The 26,680-nt window shown below is 34.8% G+C and overlaps 1 protein-coding gene across 4 annotated transcripts; it reads right to left on the minus strand.

Annotated features, from left to right (window-relative positions):
• Positions 1–1,505: 1,505 nt before the first annotated feature.
• On the minus strand, positions 1,506–26,529 carry LOC124166128 (endophilin-B1). 4 transcript variants are annotated; one of them, XR_006866407.1, is made up of 9 exons: positions 26,412–26,529; positions 26,084–26,225; positions 25,872–26,000; positions 19,560–19,722; positions 18,296–18,359; positions 16,319–16,357; positions 14,070–14,260; positions 7,200–11,738; positions 1,506–4,295 (listed from the first exon to the last, which is right to left on the minus strand). XR_006866407.1 is itself a non-coding variant. In XM_046543784.1 (9 exons), exons 1-9 carry the CDS (start codon positions 26,472–26,474, stop codon positions 4,182–4,184), a joined length of 1,104 nt encoding a protein of 367 aa, XP_046399740.1. In that variant the 5' UTR covers positions 26,475–26,527; the 3' UTR covers positions 1,506–4,181. The 4 variants fall into 4 exon arrangements, 2 of the variants coding, with proteins under 2 accessions (XP_046399740.1, XP_046399741.1); XM_046543784.1 differs by having other exon boundaries at positions 7,200–7,398; positions 26,412–26,527; XR_006866408.1 differs by lacking the exon at positions 16,319–16,357 and having other exon boundaries at positions 26,412–26,528.
• Between the last annotated feature and the right edge of the window lie 151 nt (positions 26,530–26,680).

Below are 26,680 nucleotides of genomic sequence, written 5' to 3' on the forward strand. Positions count from 1 at the left end.
CCTCCCTAGCCTTGAATCCTAGCTGCGCCCACGAATCTGGTCTCCTATCAAGAATTTATATTGTATGAGTTACAATCAAAATGACTCGGCAGGTTGACAGACAACCTCTGCAGCAAGCAAAAAGTTCGACACAGTCGCAGAGGAGCTGAATCTCCCTCCCCAAGTTCAGACTATGGTGGGCAATGGGTGTACTTCATTCTGTACTCAGTGACCCACCAGTGGGTTCATCTTCTAGGTACTTCCGAGAGGTGTGCCACACTATGAGGTCTTCTGAGAATGAGAATGGGTAAAGAGAATGAATAGGAACATGTGCCCGTCCACTGCAGCAGGGGAGTGTGCTCAAGGCCCTACCATCATTTCCTCTTAAATGAGGCATGAGCACATATCCACAGCCAGGCTTCAGCAAAACTAATTTAGGATAAAACTGTAGTTACCTGGGAGTTAGACTGAGGCCAGAATCAGAAATAGCCACCTAGTACATGCCACCCAATTTTTTTGCCAATTCTTTTAAAAAAAAAAAAAAAAAGCTTTAACTGTCAAACCCCAATTTGGAATGACCTCAGCAGTGGGGTTAAGTAACACACCAAATGTATGCATTTAATACAAAATAACACGCCAATGGGTTTTTTGTGAAATTTTCTCCGATTATGTATTACTGGTGGGCTGAGTTGTGGATGGCCATCACTTTGCAATGTACCATCAGGCCTGGCAAACATATGACGCACCAGTGGATCATACCCAACCTATGGTTGGACGTAGCAGGTTACCATCTATACAATAACCACACACCCAGTTTTAAGACTCCTACTATTATTTTGCCAAATAATGACGACAGCAAAATGAAGAAAAATAGTAAATGTGCCATCGTGCAGTAGTTAGGTAAGACCCTTTATTGGGTTACGACACAGTGAATGCATTAAGACTTAACCTTTACACACCCTCCAAAATAACGCATCAGCGTACATAGCGAGAAAGATTCAGTGAATGCACACATGAAACATGGATATTTCAGTGACACCAGCAGTGATTCTCAATCGATGTTTCTCTAAGGGAGCAAGACGTGGACGTTGACAGCAGCAGAGAAGTCAGAAGTGGAAGCATTCAAAATCTGGTGCAACTAAAGAATGAAGACTATAAAATGGATTGATCAAGTGAATAATGAGGAAGTGCTAAGAAGAGTGGGAGAAATGAAGTCTTCTTAAAACCTTACGGAGAAGACGGGACAACTTGGTAGGCCACATTATGAGGCATGATGACCTAATGAAAACTATCATAGACAGGCAAGGGATGGCCCTGAATGAGTTACGTAGGGTAGGTAATTAAGGATGTAAAAGAGATAAAATATGTCTCTATGAAAAGGCTAACGTAATGGAGAGCTGCAACAAACCAATCTTAGGATTAATGATGATGACCAGCAATTATGAGAACCTCTGCCATTAATCATTAATGGGAAGGCATGATATCCTCCTAGGTAGCTTTGGTTGATGGATTGAGAAACATTTGCGAAAATTATAATAACTTATTTATTTAAAGAATATATTAAACAAGAAGCTATATTCACAATTAAACGACTCAATATGACAAAAATTACAAAATTATCTATACAATGCTTAATAAAAGGAAGAAACAAATTCACAGCTTAGATGAATTCCACAATTTGGCATAATAATCACAGCTAGCAGGCATTTAATCCTCATTATATATAAGTGAATAATTAAATTCCTCTTTCGAAAGATTGTAATGGCAATTAACATTACCATCTCATCCAATCGAATGACAAAACATATAATGCACTGACCTGTACTCATAGCTTCACCTTAGATGAGCCTAACTTAACAACTAGCAAGGACTTACCATCAACAACCTTACTAAAACCCCAGCTGCATAATGTGGGATATTGTACTTGAATAACAGTCATGAATCATACTATTAAATTTATGGACATATACCTCCTTAATTCATGACATTTATTACCCTTCTATTAAAATAACTGCCCAAATTTCTTGCATATCCCCAATGTCACGAAATATTTCTGCTAACAATTTGGGATCTGTTAATATTTCAGTGTGTGCAGTAAGCTGCTTAAACTATGCAATTTTAATACAATTGACAAATTCAGACTTACCACCATCACTTCCAAAATATCATAGTAGGAAGTTAGTATGGTTATCACACTATTTAATTTATTGCGCCAAAGTAATTTCAAGCCAATAGGTAATATGTAAATTGGTGTTCAAAATTTATATCGTTTTTATATACAGCAAACTTCTTCAGTGGAATGTAGAGAATGATATTTAATATGTGATGACAACTGGATATAAATCATGTGCAAGTGGTTTAAAAGTGTGCAAGCACAAATTTAAGCCTTAATACCTTTGTTTCGAATGAATTATACTTATAGGTGAACAATAATTTTAACAAGGTAATGCATATCCGCAGCTTTTTCCAATGATTTGTGAATGTTAAAATATCAGTTATAAAACAATCACAAATAAATCATTACCATGCCAAATGATAATCATTTATGTAACTTCTTGACCTTCTTTACAATTATAAATTTACAAACAACTTCCAATGAAATATAGAGAACCTTGGCTCATGGAAGTGCCAACTGAAAAGTAACACGTAACATGAAAATAACATGATTATAATTGCTAAAGGTTTCATATGAACAACAGAGTATTTGGGGCAATGATGATTCATTGCCATTTCTTAAAATGAAGCTAAGATACCCAACAGGAGATGAACTCAATGGGTTCATTAACAAGATGTTAATAATAACGAGGATAATAAAAGATCCCTGAATAACAGCAACGCCAATAATCAACTTCACAAAAAAAGAATTCCCAAAAAAATACGTTCAAGTTCTTCAGATTATTGTTTTTCATAAAGAGCATACTACATGCAGCTACTATCTGGTTTAAAGAAAAAAAGAGGAAGGCTTTCAACAGTATTACTTTCAGAATTCCTCAGGCACTTGGCAGTCTGTTGTCAATTATCAATAAAACGATGACTGACTTAAATTCTACAACAATATTATTTGTCACTATTATATTGATAGTGATCTTAAATTCCTGGAATGTATTATCGGAGAGAATTTAATAAAAAATTAAAATTTCAGGAACTGAGACAACAGTAGTGCATGTATATGACTTTTATGAGCACCACTATACTTCAATTTGAACATCAAATAAAAATTTCAATAGAGTAACTTTAATAAATGTATCTTCGTGCTGGATTGTAAATATTTAACGATTAATGCCTGGTAAAGAGTGCAGGGGTGTTATGAAATTCATACAGAGGAGTTCTGTACCACACTAAGCAAAATAGAGAGCAAAGTGAATTTTTTTGAATTAGCTCTCATCTACAATCCAAATACCAACTCATTTTAGTTCTCTCATCACTGTCATGCTTAAATATAGATGACAATATTGCTTAGTTTGTGATAATGATGCCTTTGTTCAAATATTAAATTATAGGGTAAACAAATACTATCAATAAAACAATGTCTTTCTTTAATGATAAAATCTCCCCTCAGTCTTCCATTTTGACTACCTTTAGACAACCGATGAAACATGGCTATGCGATGCACTTTTCTTGACTTTCTACATCCTATATTGCAACAATTGTTAATTTACACATCAGTAACATTTTTGTTCTTAGAAGTTACAGAATACTACCTTGGCATTGAACTTTCAACACCACCACTCAGATCAGTAATTTTTATTAGTGTTAGTCTACATGATTTACTCAACTTATACAGCCAGTTGTCTCTATTTTGAGTGAGACACACAATTACTGATTTTGAAATACTTTCCACAGCATGATGATGGCCTGAGCAATTGTCTTTTTGAATTTGAAATCATGCATGATAACGTTTCCTTTGCATGATGAAAGTATTCAGAAAGTGGTCATTATATCCAGACCACAAAGTAAAATTTTTACTCAATACATACATAAGAATGGTTCAAAATCATATTCTGAATTTTCAAACCTTCAAAACCAGCACCAATAAATCATTCACAAGCACAATACTGAAGTACTTACTACTCCCCTGCAGTACACATTTTGCAAGGATTCAATATCTGTAAACATTCCAATAAAACTGCTACACATCTCCATTGCCATTTACCAAATGTGCGCCATCAGTCTCTCATAACATTCTCAAAACTTGGCACCATTTAATACGATAAAATTTCCAAGTAGGCCCTGGGCACCTTCCCCTTCATGCTGCCCCTTTCGCATATTGCATAGTCAGGCTCCAGTTCATACTCCTCTTCTACAATTACAATCACCTAAAACAAAAATATTGGCATAAAAACATTAATCTAATTAATAAAACTAATCACAGATAGAAAAGAAATGTCATGGCCTTTTGACACTCCTCCCAAACTTTCCATGATTATCGATGAATAAACTAGTAACAAGGATTTTTTCCTTAGAATGTCAATAGTCTCATATTGATGTTGAAAATATAACACAAGGCAATTAGAGTAGGAAAAGAACACAGTGAATCCACATAAAATTTTCAATTACCACCACTTTGGTTTCGGGTGAGAAGATGTTATGAAAAATGAGACTATTTTCTCGTAAATTTTGAAGACATTGGTAGATTACCGAGGAAATTACCATAAACTAGCCAGCAGTAGATATGAAGCTAGATGATATGAATAATATTTTCTGTGTTATGTGGGTTGCCGACAATGATATTTTTTCATCAATGCGCATGCATTGGAAAAGCATACATCTCATCAAAAAATCTAAACTCCACAAGAGGTAAAGAGAAAATCCAGGTTCGAAAGCTGGTCAAGGCAAATGATTTTTACCCTGTGGAATTTTTACACGTAACTTTTATGTAGTTTAAAAAGGGTATGTTGATTAATTATCATTAAAATGGTCAAATAAAAAAATCACAGAATAAACAGTCTTGAAACAAAGGCTGCAAAAATGGTTGATTTTTTTTAGTGAAAATAAGTAGCGCACACAGTGCACCAAGTTCTAACTTCTCTCCATCATCGTCCCTCATATATTTTTACTCCGCCACTTTCTCACTTGTTCATACAAGTATAAATTTACAAAATCTTCTTTTTCATTACTCAAGCATCTTCCAAATTGACAATGAATAACCCGTATCCTGCCACTTAGCCACGAAATGGAATCAACTGCTCAGTAGCCATGGTTACCTCATCTAAATTTTATTTAAGATGGATTTAAAACATAAGAATTAAGTAAGAATTGAATGATTAGCCTAACAGAGAACTAGGTGGAGAGCTGCATGGAAGGAATCTTAGGATTGCTGACTATGCATCGATGATGATGACCGATTGGTTGAATTCAGCATATTTTAACATACCATATTTGATGACATATAAGAACACCTTTTTTTCTTAATTAATAGCTCAAAATAATCACCTGCATCATTTACATGAAGGTTTGATCTCCATAGTTCCATACTGACTCCATTATATTTACAAGTATTATACCTTCATTATTCAGTTAAAGTACCTATATCGCAGTTATTATGTATTATTATTAAGCTCATTGCCACTGTAACATTATTTATCTATTATTTTTTATAATATATGAGGATTGCACCAAAAGTAAGGTTTCCACTGAGCTACAATGTTGAGGGAAGGTGCTACACTAAATACCACAACAGTACCGTGCTCAGTGGTTTCCCTACTCTTGAGTCCACCAGTCTGCGATTCACTATGTCACTCAGTATTGGCTTCGCAACCATCAACAGTAGGAGTGTTGATCCCCGTTCCCGCCAAGTGTGAGGTTCAAGCAGTAATCCAATTTCCCCACGCATGGAAGTTACCGTCCACAGAGATTCATTGGCAACTGACTGAAGGTTATGGTGAAGAATGCATGCAAGTCCGTTCAGCACGTCCGCAACTGGTGCAGGGTTTTTGCTGAGGGTCGCACGGAAGTTCACAATGAAGAACAGAGTGGAAGACTGCCGGTTTCGGATGCGATTGTCCAGAAGATCAACAGTGAGCTGAGCAAAGGTCGGAGGGCCACTGTCCGTGAGCTTGTTGAATGCATTCATGAAGCTTCCAACGGTACAATTGAAAGTACTTTAACAGAAATGTTGGATAATAGCAAGTTGTGTGCTCGCTGTGTCCCCCAGATGCTGACTGATGGACACAAGGAGCAAAACCTTGACTGAGCTCATAAATTTTTTCAACAATGTGAGGGAGGAAGGCAACAAGGAAAAGTTGTTTCACTTTATCGTCACAGGAGATGAAATGGGGGTGTTTCATTACACCCCTGAAACATAACATTTCGGTAGCAAACGCTTCAAGAGTGACGATGAAGTCCAAGCAGAGGTCACACGTTTCCAACAGGTTGGCGGGAGACTTCTTCGACTTAGGGATAGAGAAGCTGGAACACTGTCTTCAAAAGTGTGTCCGAAAAAATAGAGACTACATTGAAAAATGGGCAAAAGTACAAGCTTTTCAATGATGTGAGAATTAATAACAGTTAACAAAGTTTTCTATTCGTAAAAAAATATGTAAATGAACCTTACTTTTGGTGCAACCCTCATACATTACTAATGATTGGCTCGTATCTGTGATATTGAAGGAGCTGGGAGCTAGATATTTTTTTAATTTTATTTATTTATTAGCTCCAGGACATGCGGTTACATGTATTGAACAAGTCAAGATACAGGAAAATAAAATACACATAGGTCGTATATATATACAAAGTACCAGTCAGGTATTCCACTTCAACGAAATAAATTCATCCACAGAATAAAAGGAATTACTGAGGAGGTATTTATACAGTTGGGATTTGAACAGTGAAAAGGGTCTTGTTTCCCTTAATTTATCCCTTCCCTTATTTAAGAAAAATATCAAAAGAGCTTGTCCCTTCCCTTATTTAAGAAAAATATCAAAAGAGCTTGATATACATATGTATATGATCAACTTCATTCGATATCTGGCTTCAACTTATACAATCGTATAAGATCTTCAAGAAACTAACATAAGTTGTTGGGGATTCACACCCTCGCACAGAATATTTTTTCTTGTGCGTGCCATACTGAAATGCGGGTGCATTTTATATGCTGTCAAATACGGTAATCATGTTTTACTTGACCACTATAAACCTCAACACTATTACAACTGAATGGATTGATGAAATTATCCCAGAGAAGAGTGTCAAAAATTAGTAAGGAAAAGAAAGGTCCTCACCTCATTGCTCACAAGACTAAGCTCTGAGCTGTCCTTGGCTTCATAGTTGAAAAGCACTCTTGCTCGCTTTCGTAAGTCTTTGGCCGAGCCCTCAGTAGGCGAGAGCCCTCCGGCAGAAGAAGACGATGATCCACCTCCGTCATTGGTAGCTTGCTGCTGTGACTGGCTTAAGGGGACCTGTGTGCTTCCCGTCGACAAGCTGGCAGCGGTGAATTCATGGCACAAGTGGGAGTGAAGGGGATGGAAGAGGAGTAGGGCACAGGAATGGGGAGGGAGGCGACAACAAAAGTGTTGGGCCACAAAAATATGTCCAAAAGTGGTAGACATATCAATAACAACAATAAGTACAAGAAATGGAAACAACAATGGGTGAAAGCAGGTGAGTTCAAATTAATCGGCAAGCAATAGGCAAAATTATGGACATACATTTGTAGAGGGAAGCAAGGCGAAGAGGATAAATATAAAGAATACATTTGCAAACAAGGGTGAGAATTTCAGTACATAATTGTAGCAGTGGATTTGTAATGGCATATGAATGAATGTCAATTGAAAAAAAAAGACATCCATCACAATAAATTACGATGCCACATACATACATGTATGTATGTAAGACAAAATTAAATCATCAATAGATATTGGTGAATGATATTTCATTCAGTAGTAGGAATTTAGAAGAAAAATTTTTATCATTCAGTTTCACAAATACGTTAATTTTGAAGAAAGGCATTTGGAGTGGTGTGTGAAAATATATACGTCACAAGATTGTATGTTGATGGTGGAATAAATGTGTAAGAGGCAAGTTTTAGAATCATACGATAAGTTAAGAGTAATTTTAAAATAAAAATGAACAAGAGGAGATACCAAGTGCACGTTAGGAGAGTGTATGTGCAAGACCAACATAAAAGATAATTCAAAAGGTTGTTGGACAGAGCCCACAGCAAGACATTTAGTAGTGCAAAGATTTGGATGTGTTGTATCAAGTGCCCAAATTTACGGGTTTTAGGTTTTTGAGAGGTAAGAATGAAGGAAATTTAGCAGATGAGTTGGATTTGGAGTGAAAGGGAGGTAATGGGAAGAAAGGAGAACAAAAGAAACGTAAAAAAATTGCCAGGGTCATAACTTACTCCAATTTCCAAAAAAAATACATTTTAATAGCGCCTGGAATCATGGAGTAACATTCACATTCTTCCTAAACTATTTTATACTAAAAAAATAATAAAATGCAAAACTTGACAGGCAAGAATTCTACACTTCACAGACATACGTCATACCTTCCAATGTTACTACAGGAGAAAGCAAAATATATACCTTGCTAATGTAACTAATGCTACCATAACTCTGGCCGTAATTATCTTCAGAAAGAACTACTAGTTATATAAATATGATAAGGATAGGTTGGTTTGTTTTTTCGGTTCTTGGTTCCACCAGATCTGGAGCTTAGAATGGGATTAGGAATGGAAATAATTTTAGTAAAACCCAGTTCAGAAACTTTCTTGAGCACCTTTTACAGTGAAAACTTTACATCGAGTGATAACAAGGAATCATTAGATGGTGGCATCATTAGATGTATTACATTAGGTAGTTTCGATAAACAGGGTTCATAGCCACTTTCCTTTTCAATTTCTTGCCTTTTCCCTGATTTCCAGACCAAATTTGTAAAATTTCTTTATATTAATGGCAAATCAGTCAGTATTAAAGTCAAGTACATATCTCTAAGCCTATGCTACCCCATTTCACCCAGGCAGGGCAGTAGCTGAACTCTTACCTCACCAATGAAATACAGCAACATTCCTCACCGCAAATTCAAGCATGATTTTCAAAATTTTGATGAGCATTGGGAGCTTTTCTTGCATCATTATCTTAATTTCCCTAACTCCCTTAATGGTATGAACCATTGTAATACCGAAATGAAAATTATTAAAAGCTTAGGAAAATTAAGCATTGAAAATGAAACACTTCAATAAGAACTGGAACCAAGAACTGATGAACAAGGAGCCAAACTGGAATCACAACTGACAAAAAGTGGAACAAACCCATCCTTACTTCATGAAAATCGTCTGATCCTTAAAAAAAAGCAGCATTGTTAAATGGCTACCTAGACTACATTTTAAATAGCAAAGAAATTGAACATTCTCCTGAGTTGTGGGAAACCATAATGCTGTTTGACTGAAGTGCACTACGTAACTATTATAAACAAAGAGTAAGACAATAGCATGAAGTAGGAGAGGCAAAAAACCAAAATTAATACAATTCCATTAGTATTCATCAAAAACTACATCCCTTTCATTTACCCAATCCTCTATTGATTGATATTTCAACCAGGTTGCGCATGCAGGCAACAGATATATACAAGGATGTACTTCTGAAATATTTCTGACTTCTTCAAAAGGGAAAATTCATATTACAAAATGCAAGATCTTGGTAGCCGTACATACACGATGAAATATGTAGGTATTGAGCAGGTAGTTCATCATACACTTATCACCTTCACTTATAGTAGTCCATATCATACATTTTTAACAACATAATTTAGTGTGAACTAAACTAAATCCACCAAGCACTACTTATGCATTGCAATCAGCATATTTGATACAATTTTATTTCGCCATATTAAAAAATGTTAAGTACATACTTGCACCACAAAATGCATATAAATTCATGCTATGTATTCTTTAACAATTAGCTCATCACTCAGTACAAACCACAAAAGTTCCACAAAAAAAGTAAAAACCAATGTACCAATTGCTTAGACTTTACATACATGAACCATGACATTGATAAAGGAAGGATAGCAAGAAATTGAAAATGAGCATTAATTGTTATAAAATTATTTAGATGCTAAGCAGCTGGCATTAACTAAGTAAATCAATATTTAATTGAGGGAATCAAAAAGAGAGCCATTAAACCATTTCCAGCACTTCACTTACAACAACAACACATCAGACAGTTACAATCACTTAAAAAAAACAACGTAAGACAGCATGCATGAGGAGTACTAACAGAAGTAACAGCATATGACTACATACATATAATAAAACTAGCTCATAGATGTGTTACGATACAAAAAACATATTTCCTTTCCTTCACTAATATAACATATACGTATTGTCATTTTAGTTAATTCTGCAAACACATGATAGGCTCTAAGGACAAGCACAACAGCGCATCACTAAATAATAGTGTGATGGACTATTTGATGAACAGATATCCTTAAAAGATACATTACTTAGATGAATCTGCTCAATTGATTCATTTAAATAACAATTAATTAATGTGAATATATTTGAATTTCAACTGCATTTGTATCCTGATAACAAAATACAGGCACATACCAGGCAATCTATCACCTTCCACACTGCTACCAAATATATTGTCAGATGTGCAACAGAAACTGTTGCATGATTACTAGCCAATAGGTTATTGTTTCCATTATTTTTTCATAAATATAATTTGATATACACACATGATGGCTCCGATGCAGAATAGCCAACAATGTAAATATGAAGTCCCAACAAGTTGACTTACAAGTAGTCTATCATTCAACACTGGATATATCCAGCATTGCTGCTATTGTCCGCCACACACAAATAAGTGTTTAATTAATTCCTAAAAATCACATGGACATATGTAATGCATCAGGGTTTGCTTCAAAAGTTATTTTTTCAAATTCTACACACAATAATAAAAAGAAATTACGAATGAGAATTCGTGATAAGGTAGAAAAAAAAGCATAATTGGTGTTTTCAGCCATTACGCACAGCAGTGCAACAGGCACTTTCTCATGGCTACTTCTAATGCAATGTTTGCACTATCATAATTTAAGCTTTGACTAAATCAAACAGCAAAATATAAGAGCAGTAGGTGTTACTAAGGGTTGTGATTTCATGAACAATCTATGAATCTCGCTTTACCTGAGGCATTGCAATGGACCGACCGCACTACATAGTTATCACATCAAAATCAAATTAAGAAGTCACTACAAAACAAAACTTACATCTCAGAAAGTGACTATGAAAATGTTAGTATTTACTAGGCAACGCATTACATGCTACACAAGGGGTAAAGCTTGAAGTGGAAGACAAGTTAGTTACCCTTCCACTGCATTACCCTGTGACTGATATTGTCTTTTTGAGGCAAAATTACAAGAGGGGGAATTAACTCCACTCCTATTAAAACAAAAGAGGGTATGTCAGTGTTTAACAAAACATATTGAGGAATCTAATTTTTTCCGCATTCACCCTTTATGTAGTGGATGGATTTATCGCATGTATTGTGATATGTAATGGTCATACATGTGAGATAAAACAAATGAAAATGAACAAAATAGCATTACATTGGGTTTGGAGAACAAATAAGGATGCTTCTCTAAGGGTACTAAGGGAATTGGCTGATATTTAAACTCCCAGGATTCTAAAAGGGACATCATCGTCAGCAGGGGCAGCCCCAGCTGCCGCAGGGTCAGCAGGGGGGGTAGTTGACGGAGTAACAAGGTCAACTTCCTCGCTATTCAACTGCAATCTGGGAGCTGGCTTTTTGGCTCTATTTCCATTAACCGATGACGAATGATGAGGTTATTATTTTCAAAAATAATACACAAGGTAACATCATAAAGCATCATGCAATACAAAAGCAGTGCATTGTTAGTAAGCCACATTACATCTCATCAAAGGCCATATTATTATTTAAATTACAATGGAAAACAATAGGATGAATGACAGAGTCACATGTTTTAAGTTGACAATTAATAGTGAATTTTTCAAAAAAATCCCTCAAGGAATTTCATCGGTTTATAAACAATAAGGGTATATTGTGAAGCAATCAAGAAATGCATGTGCATGATAAATCAAGATAAAAATGGGCATAAGGAGAAAAAAAATTGTATTCAAAATGAAATAAAAACACAAATTTGCATAGGCAATTAAAAAAGGTATAGGCATCAGAGACAAAGGAAATATATTCATGGAAGGTCAAGCAATGCAATCCAGGAATGTGTAGGAAAAAGAAAAATAAGGTACAATTAAGACATACCCTGTTTCAATAAATGATGTTGTATGATTTTGATTCTTTTGATCATTTTAACCAACCTATAGTACATGACTGATATCATAATCCTTACAACTAATAAAAGGCGAGTCTCCAAACATAAACATATATTCACAACGGAATTTACCAAATACATACATAAAAAATATTAATGAATAAATGAAAATTTATCATACCAAGACAAACAGCCACATAGGATAACAGTTCTACTTTCAATTAGGCTGAGTAGTGCATAAAAGATATGTGCTTTCCCAGACAAAAATAAATAGAATTAACTTAAAACCTTGTGCAGCCACAAATTTTGTCTAATTATCTGTTTTTCCGCAAATGCTTACAATACTTTATTTTCAGGTTTTAAACCAAGCGAATGAATGATGCAACACCCACAAGTCCTCAATGCTGAATTGCTAAGCTCATCCCAAAGTTCTCTAACAAACAAATGCTACAATTATTAGTCATGTGACTCCAAAAAATAACCATAGTATTCATGACTAGTTAGGCAGATGAACATCAATATGAAAGAACCAAGTACAAACCTAACACTCTACGGGAAATATTACGAATATTTTAAGGTACGAAATACTTGGTGGAAGCAAAAACTGATAGGAATAATGAGCAAATCGATCAATTTAGATAAAGTACATATATAAGACTGACAGTCATGACTACAACCTTCTTAAAGTCTCAAGATTTCCTTTCCTTAAGAGATGATCATGATTCAAGTAATTTTAGACTCACAAAAAAGGTATCAGGAAACTCCATAGCACAAATGTACATTATTCAATACTAAATAATGCAACGACAGTTAAAAGAAATGAACACAAATGGCAATATGGAGGTACTAGTTCTGGCTAAAATGCAGTTAATAATTTGGGATGTAATACAAAATTATGAGGTTTAAATAATTTATAAATATAAATTAGATGTTGCCTCGCTACAATACTAAGTGTAATTACTTCAAAGTATAAGACTTCATTAATACAGTTTTCCTAGAATCTTAGCACTGACATGCATTCAGGGTCTACTAATTATATGAATTTGGATGATGGTGCAGCATCCATGGGATATATTTATTCATTTGAGCTTACTTTTTCTAACATTTACACCAAAATTTATACTGGTAAACACAGGAAAGTTGATTTTTTTATTCTGCTGCCGATCAATTACTTCCTAAACTGGATGATGAAATGTGTGAAGAAATGCCTTATCACCAAAATCATGGGCAGAATCTAATTAAAAATTAGTTAAGGACTTGAGGAGTACTTAATGAAACAAGATATTAAAACTCAGACTATGAGGCAGAAATATAAGGAATTGCATTATTTATGGTCCTTAGACTATCCACCTATTTTTTGGTATGGAACCCATATAAACCCAGTGGTCAATTTACATTCCTTTGTGGGGGACACACATGTCCTGTTAGTAGCCAAAGGGTTGAAGAAATTTCTGACAACACTGATGTCAACTTTTAGACTTTGAACATGTATACTCATGGAGTGATGTATACAAACCCTCACCTTTCCACAATTTACTTTTAAAAAGTCGTTATAATCCACCAATTAGTTAACAAAAGATGAAGCACAAATAAAATTATGATGCTTAAGTATCTGCCTTGCAAAAACGAGGGAATATGTATTTAGCAACACCACTGTCAAATACAAATTTCAAACCTCAAACATGAATATTAAAAAAAATGACAAAAGCTCCAGAGATTTACTGCAAAATATATGATAATTATAAATTGTGCAAATACTTAGGAGAAAATAACTAATATTATCAACTTGAATGGTGATAATGGAAACAGTTCATTCACTTGACATTGCTCACCCAGCGATTTGCGCTTGAAGATCCTGCATAATTCGATGACAGAGGGCATAGTGTTGAGCCTGAGTCTCGACAAATTGATGGAGGTAACGCAGGTGTGATGCATGGGAACTGCCAACTCCTTCCAGCAACAGCTTTGTGATTTCAGCCTGACGATCAAACTCGGATTGTGCTACCCGCAAATCACGCTCCGCCTTGAAAGATACAATTATTGGTAGAAAATACTTCATAGGTTGTAAAACAATAATTTACAATTCTCAGAAAGGTGTAGAATTCCTAGAAACTGCTCTTAAAGAAAACCTTCAAACCATTATTTTAGCAGCTTAGTTAGCTATTTACAATCAATGTAAAATGAAAATTTAATACAAATTCATTCCAGCCACTTTTCACTAGGCAATTATAATTATACCATGAATAATTTCTTACTGCTTATATCATAAGAAAATAATTTATGAAATGAATATGTACATATAGCCAAATATTTTTGTCTTAAAATCTTATTAGCTAATTTGAAAATCCGAACTATAAAAACAAAATTTTATAACTGAAACTTATAATAATAAAAAAGAAATATGGTACCTTATATGATTAAGCAATTCAAAAATTTCCTTCATTTTAATGGATTACTTGAAGCAGAAAAAATTACTTCACCTCAATCCGCAAAGACTAATCACTCAATGAAAATTAATCAGCACAGCGTAGAATGCAACCTACTTAAAGGTGCATGTAAAATAAAACACATAGGTAGGCTAAAAGTGAGCACCTCAAAACTTACAAAAATGAGCATGAGCAGTTGTGACAACATATGAATTGTTACATCAAGACCTATTATACTTCATGCTGAGAATCACACTAATAAAAGATAAAATTAAAATTCTGCAATAATGGGAAAAGCTAGATCAATTCAGCCATGTGTTCTTGGAAACATACTCTTTTCCTTAGCCAGTGGGTTCAATGAATGCTAGCAAAAAAAATATTAATGGTAAAGATACCAATATTGGGATAGTATGTATTACAAAAACATAACATCCATCATTCCATTTAGCAGCATATAAACTAATTTAAAAGCCATCAAAATAAATTTTTGAACTGCAGAAATGAAAAAAAACTACCGAAAAAGTAAACAAATATAAGTTTAGATCAACATCTTTTTCATGCAAAAATTTTAAATGCATTATGAGGTAAATTAAATGCTCTCTATTTCATAAGCTGAACTATTTCTTTCGATGAATGCAAAACAAATACTTTGAAAGTAAGTTAAACTTTAATTTCACACAATAGAATTACATTTTTGGATGTTTCTGATAATCAAATGAATATTGCACGTGGTGAAGTAATTTGGTGAGCAGAGAGACACCTTTCAAGTGTGCTCATTTTATGTGCTCTTCAAGATATGCATACTTGCAAATCCTCACATTCAACCATGAGAAACTGTTACTCATCTTAAAAAGATAAACCTTAAATATTTAGTGAAACTCAAACTTAACATATTGTCACCAAGGATAAAATTCAAAAATAAGATGGCTTAGTGGTGTTACTGGCAGCATACATGACCAACAATATACAGATCTGATTTCAAATTCTGATAATGCAAAATGATTTTGTTGAGCCAAATTTCATCCTTGCTGGCACTCATGCATGTGGCTGCATACACAGATACTCGTATCATCAATGTTTTGTCAAAATATACCTACATAATCCACATCAGACTGAAAACAATCTTGCTTGCTGTGCTTAGAGGTGAGTGGTTTAATCAAGCTATTTTACAATCCTGTTGCCAAGATCTGACACGAAATCCAACGAGAAATAACATAAAATATCAGGCAAAAAGTAATGAGCAAAATTACTACATCCACGCTTCAATATTTAAGAGTTGCAAATGATGTCACTACAAAATACAAGGTATGTTGTTCTGGTGACCAAAATGAGCTCTTCTTCACATTACATCACCTGGGATGGAAATCGTGTAAAACGTAAACAGAAATATAAATAAAAATAATTAATAAGCAAAATAAATTAATAATAAGCAAAAGAATTAAAATATAAAAGGGTAAATGATATACCCTCCTATTTCCTAAGAGAAATGCATGTCTACTTTGTTTCAAAGTGCATACGGCGCAAAAAAATTCCATGAATTGGCAGGCATCCTAGAAAAAGCATGCCTAATGTGAAAGGATAGAATGCTCAAGAATGTCAATTTCACAGTAAGATGTTTCTTTGAATTATCTACAAGAAATTAGAGTTGAACATACCTGCTCCAGAATTACTTCTGGACTTAATCCATCCTTATCCTGGGCAATGCATCAGAAAGAGACAACCATTACTTTTATAACCATTTTTAAGTGCAAGAATTTCTACATTTTCCCAAATTGCTAAACAATAACTGTCACTGAGTAGCAATGAATATTACAGTAGACTCTCATTACTACGAAGTTCATGGGACCGAAAAACTGGAGGTTCGTAATAACAAAGTTCGTACGAACGTTTCTTTTTGGAATCATCGAAAGAAAAAAAAACATACTTTGTCACAATTTCTTATCTCTTCCATCTCCCGCACACACAATCTTAAGAGTAAGTGTATAATATACGCGATTAAATTATGCGCAAGCCCTCGATTTACGAAGAAGATGCATCCCAAAACCTTGCTCGTAAGTTGATAAACCTATACAAGGCATCGAGGAGAGTTGTTATCCTGCACAATGTGCGATAACTCACGATTGTGACGAACTGACATCTAGCTTGCAACATAGCCGGAGCCGAAAAAAATCACAGTCCGCCAGAAGAAAGAATGGGCAAAATGCTGAACAGTTTCTGACTTCACACCAGATTAAATGATTCTTTGTTCAGATTATGCCCAAAGTGCGAGTCCATCTACGCCATGTTGTGTCGCATCGGAAACTCCAAAGGCCCCAAATTTGAAATTTCGGGTGCGCCTGAATATTTTTGGATGTTTGTACTTCCGATAGTTCGTAAATCCAATGTGTTTAGGAAGAGGACTAACTGTGCGTCCAATTTGCGACCGTTAATGAGTGGGTCACCATAATTCCACAGGAATGAAACATATTATAGGATGTTGCGTGCATATTGAAGTATCTCCTACTGAAGAAAGAACCATAATTGACGCTCTTGGGCGTAGTATAAGAAGAGAACTTAAACATAGATCAATGATGACAATGTAGCATAGTGTATATCCACTTAAATGCCGTTGCTTTTTCGCAGAACTTTGTAATGAAGTTCATTTTATGACCACCAGGACTGGGACAGGTTTGTAATTTCATAATAACTAAAATTTCATAATAATGTTTCATTTACTATAGATTGGAGAGGCCTTTTTGTCGGGACCAACAATTTGCTATGTAATAACGAGAACTTTGTAATAACGTTGTTCGTATTAACGAGAGTCTACTGTAGTTACACATACCATAACAATTATTTTTATCACTGCTACAATATGAACACTCAGAAATCTACCATGGATATGCTATATGGAAAATATCTTTTCAGAGGTAAAAGGAAATAGTTTGGAAGACAAGAGTAAAATATTTTGATGAATTTCTCAAAATTATATATAAGCTCGCAATATCTAGCAACGTCTTCATAACCAAAAAGAACTCCAGTGACATCATACCACAATTATTTTGGCCATTTTGTACCAAACTTATGAAAAGAGTTTAGCACTTTAATAATTAACTTAATCGTCCCACGGTGCAATATTCTACAGATGTTGGGAATTACTTTGTAAGCTAAAAGGTAAATAATATTCACACACAGACAACCTACCATTTTAACATCCTGAAATTAAAAAACTTGAAACCTTTATATGCCAAACAAAGATTTCCTAACAGCACCATATGTTTGATGCCCCATGCAGGCATTAAGAGGTATAAACTTATTCTTTAACTTAAAGATAGCATTTAAATAACTTTATGATTCATATTTCTTGAATGACTGGAGCCAAGATGTCATGATACAATTACATTCCCAATATATCCTCCAAAACATTGTCAGGCCATTCAACAATCTACGACAAATAGCAAGGTACCACTATATAAATTAGGTACACTTTTGGGGCCGATAGATTTCTGGTGGGCGGAGCACTTCTTCGTTGACAATGGCTATATTCCAAGCAATTTTTAAAAATATACATATTATAATGAATGAGAATGTAATGCTATATTACAAGAAATTAATTTATGCCATAGGATATAAGCATTCACGTCTGAACTTACATTCTGTTGTCCCTGCATGGATCTGGCTTTCCTCAAACGATTTTTGCAAGCATCCAAGTCAATTCTGAAATTAAATTTTAACTTAAAATTAATGTCTATTCTCAAGTATGATCCACAAAAATAATGAAGATTGTAAAGTAAATTCAAGATATGAAATCAATCAAAAACCAAAACTAAAATGATGGTGAACATAAGAAATTAAGGTCACTCAAACCATCAAATTTAATAGCCATTAATTCATTTAGTTAGCGACACATTATTATTGATCAAACTCGAGACCAAATATACTATCTGATAATTGATGATGAGTATTGAAATCAGATCTATGAGAGTGGTGCGAGTGGGACTCAAGGGATTGAATTTCATCTTACTTTAAAGTATGAAGTGTTTCCTAATAGGTTGCTACTACAGCCCCTCCTGCCGCACTATCAAATCAGATGAAGAAATCATCTTCCGAGTGAAGTATACACCTACCCAACCACCTTGTCCCTGCAAAGTATTCAATCTTGGAGATTTGGTTGGTCACTATACAAAGACCCTCATCAAAGGATGATGAAATTCATGCCACATGACACCTGACATATTTTAAATCATCTAATGAGTGTAAATTCCACCCAAACAAGAGAAAAAAACCTGAATTAGGCAAACGTATGTTCTTCAACCTGAAAAGCGCTACCTTCCATTCTTTGTTTTCATTGGCCAATGCGTATTGCCTTTAAACATTTTCCGATCAACCACAAGTTTATGCAAATTATTTTAGACTGCATTGCAACCAAAATCACCCAAAACAAAAAGCTAAAATTAAGCAGTCTATTAATAATTACTTTGAATGAAATCTTGATAGACAATTATGTACGTATGTATTATAATATTAAACCACAAAAAATTGATCAATTATACCTAAATGTTTTGTGCTTTATTTAGGACCAAATTGGAACCAAAATCACGCAAAGCAAAATGCTGAAATATAGCAATCTATTAATACCATACAACAGATTGATCATGGCATTGTGTCAACTTTGAGAGGATGTATCCTGGGAAATTTATTGCAACAAGACTTAGATATGGTCATAAGAGTCTCTTTTTTCCATTATGTATATCAAACAAGCAAGGGACACTCCCAAGTTCCTGGGTACGCCCTTGGCTGGCACCATAAGGGTTAATATAACTGGGCCAAAGTGGGATATTAAACTACTTTGGCCTAAACTTAGTATACTTTGGAACATAAAACTTAGCTGCAAGAAATGATGAAATAATTATGTACCTCTTTCCTTCCAGAATGCTACGCTCCTTCAGAATAGTTTTCATTTCTCCATCCAAAAACTTCCTCAAAGGATGGACATAGCAGCTTATCACTGAATTGCTGTAGTCTCTTTCAGCATGTCCTAGCTTCTTTTCACTCTCTCCCACCTTTATTAAGGTGCTTCCTGTTTACAGAGGGGAAAAAAGCAATAAGAAATGTTAATTTGAAGACAACATAATGGAGAACATCATTAACTATTTAGTACAGGTATAATTAAGTATTTCATGAGCATAAAATGCACAACACGAAGATAGTACGCATTAAAAATTAAATACATATCAGAAGGTAATTGACATATCAGTGAGAAAATAAGGCCTAAATTGAATACATCTGGTAAACTTTTCTATTCGATAAAAATCTTATTTAACCTCATACTGATGTTTACATAATACCAGTATCCAGCTTCACTAAGAATATTTTTTAGAGTTTTCCACCAGAGGTATCTTCAGGAATAATGCAAAAACTACACTACATCATTATTAACCCGGTATTATAACAATTCCCATGATCTGAATACAGAAAAGTATAACCTGATTTACTCCATCAATAAAAGTACTGCCAACACAGTATTACATATCTATTGAAGTAGGTAGATGGGAAAGTGATACCTCAGGCACTAAGTGAGTTATCCACCTCGTGACTTTTGCCAAACATAATGCCTACTGTCATCCCCTTTTTAGTGCATTTTCTCATAATTGTATTGCTATTGTACTCGGTTTGTCTGTATTTTTAGACTTCCTGTGAACTGTCACCAAGCCTCCTAACTTTTGTCCAATATTTAAAAATAGATCAGTACTCACTACTATAAACATCTCAGGAAGCAGAGAACTGCAGTGAACCTAGGTTAGAAGAGCCTACTAACTGGATCCATGTTAATTAGTGACTGACCACTTTGTAAACCAAAACCCATAACTGAAACCTTATAAATGAACCAGATTCATAAATCCCATGTCTAATAACAACAGATTAACATATCCATACATTCATTAGTTGCTATTTTGTAAACAATTTGTTGAATGATCATCTCAAACCAGAGATAACATGAGATGCTAGCAAGAACGTGTGGGTATTAATCATGTACAATAACTTCAACAGGTATATATAATACTAAAAATAAAGTTTTTATCTCACAAGTTGAAACAACAACTAACAATGAGGAACTTGCATGGGCCGTCGATTGCTCTAAAAACTATTTTGAATCAGTAAAATGGATACATAAGCTCGCAAGAATACCTCAAGTTTCTCCATTCACCAACAAAAGAAATAAAAAAAAATGACTTTAAAATCCAGAAAAATTTCTCTGAGCCGACCACTGCACGAAGACACCCGAGCGTTGCCGAGGCCAGGCGTGACGTCAGAGGTGCCTAGGGAGTTGGGAAATATGCTGAGCGCATGCTGTAAAATTTGTTTTGAGGGAGTATTTAGTCGATCATCATCACTTTATTTTACTCTGTTATTCTTGGGCAAGTTTTCCTATTGCTATTGTGCCACAATTATTACTTGGGATATTTATGATGCAACATCGGGATGATGAAGTACAAGCGTTTCACTTTGTATGTTTTAGTTATCAGAAAAATGGATGATAACGTTGCCGCTCTTTTGAATAGTACACCTGAAATTCATCTATATCTATATAATACCCCGCAAGCCACCTAAAAGGCGTGTGGCAGGGGGTGTTAGGACACCAAAAATTGATGCCACGACCCTAATGGAATTTGTTATGACAAATCATTGCTATACGTCGGCGGTAAATCGAGATGTTAAAGAAACTTGTAATACTGGAGGATAACGATCGTAGGCTTACAAGCTGAGCTGTTGAATTTGGCAATGCCGTATTAGCAGAGAAGGTAGTCCTATCCGTCCTACGGTATGAATTTACAGCAAAACAGTCTGCACACAATCCACATATGAGATCAATCAGATTAATCAGATGTAGGCTAAAGAGTGTAATTTACAAAGAGATTGGTTAATATCTGATGTGATACCTCACTTTTCTCAGTACTCATGCTGCACTGGACTAATATAGATAACACCTCCTTATTTCACCTCAGCTATTCAGTGTCATTGTTAAAGCCTTTCACAAAAATTTTTTTAGCTATATGCTACCAGACTTCTGCAAAGTCTTGTCACTGTTTACTGAATATATTGTCCCTACCTCACTCCTCAAGCACCACCAATGACAAACCCACGATCCAATCACATGTGGCACACTCATGTCTCAGGGATGAAATGGAAAATGCCATTTTCCTCATCTTTGGATCGTACTACGAGGACTATTGTGATGATGCAAAGCACCTCATTCCACAATTATTATTTTTCAAAGGTAAAGCTGAAAATTTTAATACTGCTAACATTCTTTAAGAATGAATGTTTTAAAAAAATGATTAACAATATTACAATTGTTCCATTGCTTATTTTTTTACTCATGTATAGAATCTTGATGCAATGCCAAAATTGGAAGTACGCAGATTGTGTTTCAGTCACAATATGTAAGTTTATATCCCATTGCCTAAAAGCATTATTGTGTAGAGCAATGAATCAATTAGGAACTTTTCCATGACTAAGCACAAGTCGATGCATGATTCACATTATTGCAGAGAACCCATAGCAAGTTAAAGGACAATGCCGTCACTACATTTAAATCACTTTCTAAGTAAATTCTTAAAATTTAACCCTGCATAAATTACATTTGTTTCCCATAAAAAATAGCAACTTCATAACGAATGATACAATGTCTCAAGCATTCATGTCATAAGAACTGCTAAATTCTAGAAGCCAGCTGTAACCATGACAGCTCCACTGCATGGGTGAGCAAGTAATGTTTGGCTTGCATGTACTTACATCAAATTCATGGATACTAATAACTATACTTTAAAGTCACAAATAAGTGGAGGATTTTGCAGGCATTAGTTTTCACTGGGGGCAATAAATATGCAAACTAGATGGAATCCAGCATTTCACACTTTGAGAATGTTTGCCACCACTTCCAATGTGATTTAGGCAATACACCATCTCAAATTGCGATCCTCACAATGAAATTCCAAAATAATCATTCAAAAATCCAATTCTTCCGGAGGAAGGACCTGTCCTACCATGTATTTTGCAAGATCTTCACTCATGGTGAAGGTATGTATATATAATACTAAAAATAAAGTTTTTATCTCACAAGTTGAAACAACAACTAACAATGAGGAACTTGCATGGGCCGTCGATTGCTCTAAAAACTATTTTGAATCAGTAAAATGGATACATAAGCTCGCAAGAATACCTCAAGTTTCTCCATTCACCAACAAAAGAAATAAAAAAAAATGACTTTAAAATCCAGAAAAATTTCTCTGAGCCGACCACTGCACGAAGACACCCGAGCGTTGCCGAGGCCAGGCGTGACGTCATAGGTGCCTAAACAACCGTAGGGAGTTGGGAAATATGCCGAGCGCATGCTGTAATATTTGTTTTGAGGGAGTATTTAGTCGATCATCATCACTTTATTTTACTCTGTTATTCTTGGGCAAGTTTTCCTATTGCTATTGTGCCACAATTATTACTTGGGATATTTATGATGCAACATCGGGATGATGAAGTACAAGCGTTTCACTTTGTATGTTTTAGTTATCAGAAAAATGGATGATAACGTTGCCGCTCTTTTGAATAGTACACCTGAAATTCATCTATATCTATATAATACCCCGCAAGCCACCTAAAAGGCGTGTGGCAGGGGGTGTTAGGACACCAAAAATTGATGCCACGACCCTAATGGAATTTGTTATGACAAATCATTGCTATACGTCGGCGGTAAATCGAGATGTTAAAGAAACTTGTAATACTGGAGGATAACGATCGTAGGCTTACGAGCTGAGCTGTTGAATTTGGCAATGCCGTATTAGCAGAGAAGGTAGTCCTATCCGTCCTACGGTATGAATTTACAGCAAAACAGTCTGCACACAATCCACATATGAGATCAATCAGATTAATCAGATGTAGGCTAAAGAGTGTAATTTACAAAGAGATTGGTTAATATCTGATGTGATACCTCACTTTTCTCAGTACTCATGCTGCACTGGACTAATATAGATAACACCTCCTTATTTCACCTCAGCTATTCGGTGTCATTGTTAAAGCCTTTCACAAAAATTTTTTTAGCTATATGCTACCAGACTTCTGCAAAGTCTTGTCACTGTTTACTGAATATATTGTCCCTACCTCACTCCTCAAGCACCACCAATGACAAACCCACGATCCAATCACATGTGGCACACTCATGTCTCAGGGATGAAATGGAAAATGCCATTTTCCTCATCTTTGGATCGTACTACGAGGACTATTGTGATGATGCAAAGCACCTCATTCCACAATTATTATTTTTCAAAGGTAAAGCTGAAAATTTTAATACTGCTAACATTCTTTAAGAATGAATGTTTTAAACAAATGATTAACAATATTACAATTTTTCCATTGCTTATTTTTTTACTCATGTATAGAATCTTGATGCAATGCCAAAATTGGAAGTACGCAGATTGTGTTTCAGTCACAATATGTAAGTTTATATCCCATTGCCTAAAAGCATTATTGTGTGGAGCAATGAATCAATTAGGAACTTTTCCATGACTAAGCACAAGTCGATGCATGATTCACATTATTGCAGAGAACCTATAGTAAGTTAAAGGACAATGCCGTCACTACATTTAAATCACTTTCTAAGTAAATTCTTAAAATTTAAACCTGCATAAATTACATTTGTTTCCCATAAAAAATAGCAACTTCATAACGAATGATACAATGTCTCAAGCATTCATGTCATAAGAACTGCTAAATTCTAGAAGACAGCTGTAACCATGACAGCTCCACTGCATGGGTGAGCAAGTAATGTTTGGCTTACATGTACATCAAATTCATATATACTAATAACTATACTTTAAAGTCACAAATAAGTGGAGGATTTTGCAGGCATTAGTTTTCACTGGGGGCAATAAATATGCAAACTAGATGGAATCCAGCATTTCACACTTTGAGAATGTTTGCCACCACTTCCAATGTGATTTTGGCAATAAACCATCCCAAATTGCGATCCTCACAATGAAATTTCAAAATAATCATTCAAAAATCCAATTCTCCTGGTGGAAGGACCTTCCCTACCATGTATTTTGCAAGATCTTCACTCATGGTGAACACTTCTCCTTAATACCATTCTAAACTGTGGGCTGAATCATTTGGTGAATGATTTCGGAGTGAATATTAAATTTCTTTTGTTAAAATTAGAACTTGGATAAAATATGCTATGATAAAAACAAACATACTATACCCATGTTAAAGAATAAGATACGTATTCAGAGTTAGGTAATGCGATAATTTGTAATTATAAAATTTTCACTTATAGGATAAGAACAGGACTAAATTCAACAAATCTATGAATTGAATTGATTTTTGTTCTAATCATACAGATAATTCTCCGATTTATTAAGTTAAGGTTTTATATACATTAGTTACACGGAAAATGTCCCCCATAAAACAAAATGAAAAGTGGAGCATGCATAAGTATTATGTAACATTCTACATATAACATTAGAAAGTACAGAGAGATGTCTCAAATGCAAGTAGAATAACTTTTTAATGAAAATATACGTAGATGACCGGATATATTTCTAAATGCAATTCTTAAAACGAAAATACTGAACATTTGAAGTATCAGTAAGAAATAATATTAAAATTTCTAAATAGTAACTAAGACCATCTCAGGCGAATAAATGTTCTAATGATCATTATGTAAAGAATAAGTTATATAAGAAAGATGCACGCAGGGATTTCAATCAATGAAACAGCTGTTCATTTAAAAAATCAAACCAGATAACAACATATCCTAGACTCACTTTTCGCCATCAATTTCAAAAGGTAAATATAAAACAATTTACAGATTAAATGCTTCGCTGAGCTTCCCATTTGCCATTACTTAACAGTGGATGAGAAGGGGTAGGTGGAACAAGCAATAAACTGCTAAGAGAGCATTGTTTCTCTACGCTAAGGTTGCCATAGAATACACAGTTATCATTGCCTTAACTATTACGATGGAAGTTATGAAGTAAAAAAAACAAGTGCGCAGTCAGACGTTGTTATATTAGCACATATATTGACTTTAAAACATGCAGCATACAATATAACATATAAATACAATGTTTAACTTGATACACTTGAACTAGAGACTGGATGGCTTATTAACTTAAGCAGACATAACAGCTATACTCAATGCTTCGTTTAACATTCAAAACAATCATGACATACCGTAAGCTGTACCAGGTCCAAACTCACTACCCGCCTGTATCATATCAAGTCCAAGGTACTCCAAGTTTGTCAAACGGTTAGGCTTCTTCTTGTCAATTTTTTCCATTAAGAAGTCTTCCACTCGATTACCTGAAATCATACATTAAAAGAATGTTTTCACCAAGAAAAACATGAACTAAATTATCTCAATTTCCTTTGGTTAACACAATTACCTGGGTTAGGTGTCAAAACAGCTTCGGTATCCCATACCAACTTCTCAGTCCATAATTTCGTTGCATCAGACCTTTCCGCCAAATGTTCAAACTGAGCGTCTAGTTCTGTCTTGATTGAAGTACCCAACTTCTCTTCGGTGAGCTTGGGTAAACAATTAAGAGTACAAATAAGTTCTATATCTCAAATAAAGGTACGCAAGATATTCTTAAGCACTTGATACTGCTGTGGCAGAATGAGGCAAGGTATTTCAAGTAGTTATTTGAAGCTAATAAATGACATTGCCCATTACTCATGAGGTTAATAATAATTAAATTCTTAAATAAATACCTGAACGACTCGATTAAAGACAGTCCCAGCATCTTTAACAAGCTTTTTCATGTTGAAGTCCATTTTGGCAGATTTTGCAGCTCGTATCGATCGTCCGTATTTACGAAGTGCGCAATGAAATGAAAAGCGATAATGCGTTGTGTCACGTGAGTCGCTTGAAAGGAGTGGGAGTGGGATTTGAATTTGATGACCGCTGGCACCGCTGGGAACTTTCTATTTCCCGAGGAATTTCACTATATTACGCGGTCAATAATAGGTTCAGAATATTA

The sequence above is a fragment of the Ischnura elegans genome, chromosome 9 (assembly GCF_921293095.1).
Source record: "Ischnura elegans chromosome 9, ioIscEleg1.1, whole genome shotgun sequence".
Lineage (NCBI taxonomy): Eukaryota > Metazoa > Arthropoda > Insecta > Odonata > Coenagrionidae > Ischnura > Ischnura elegans.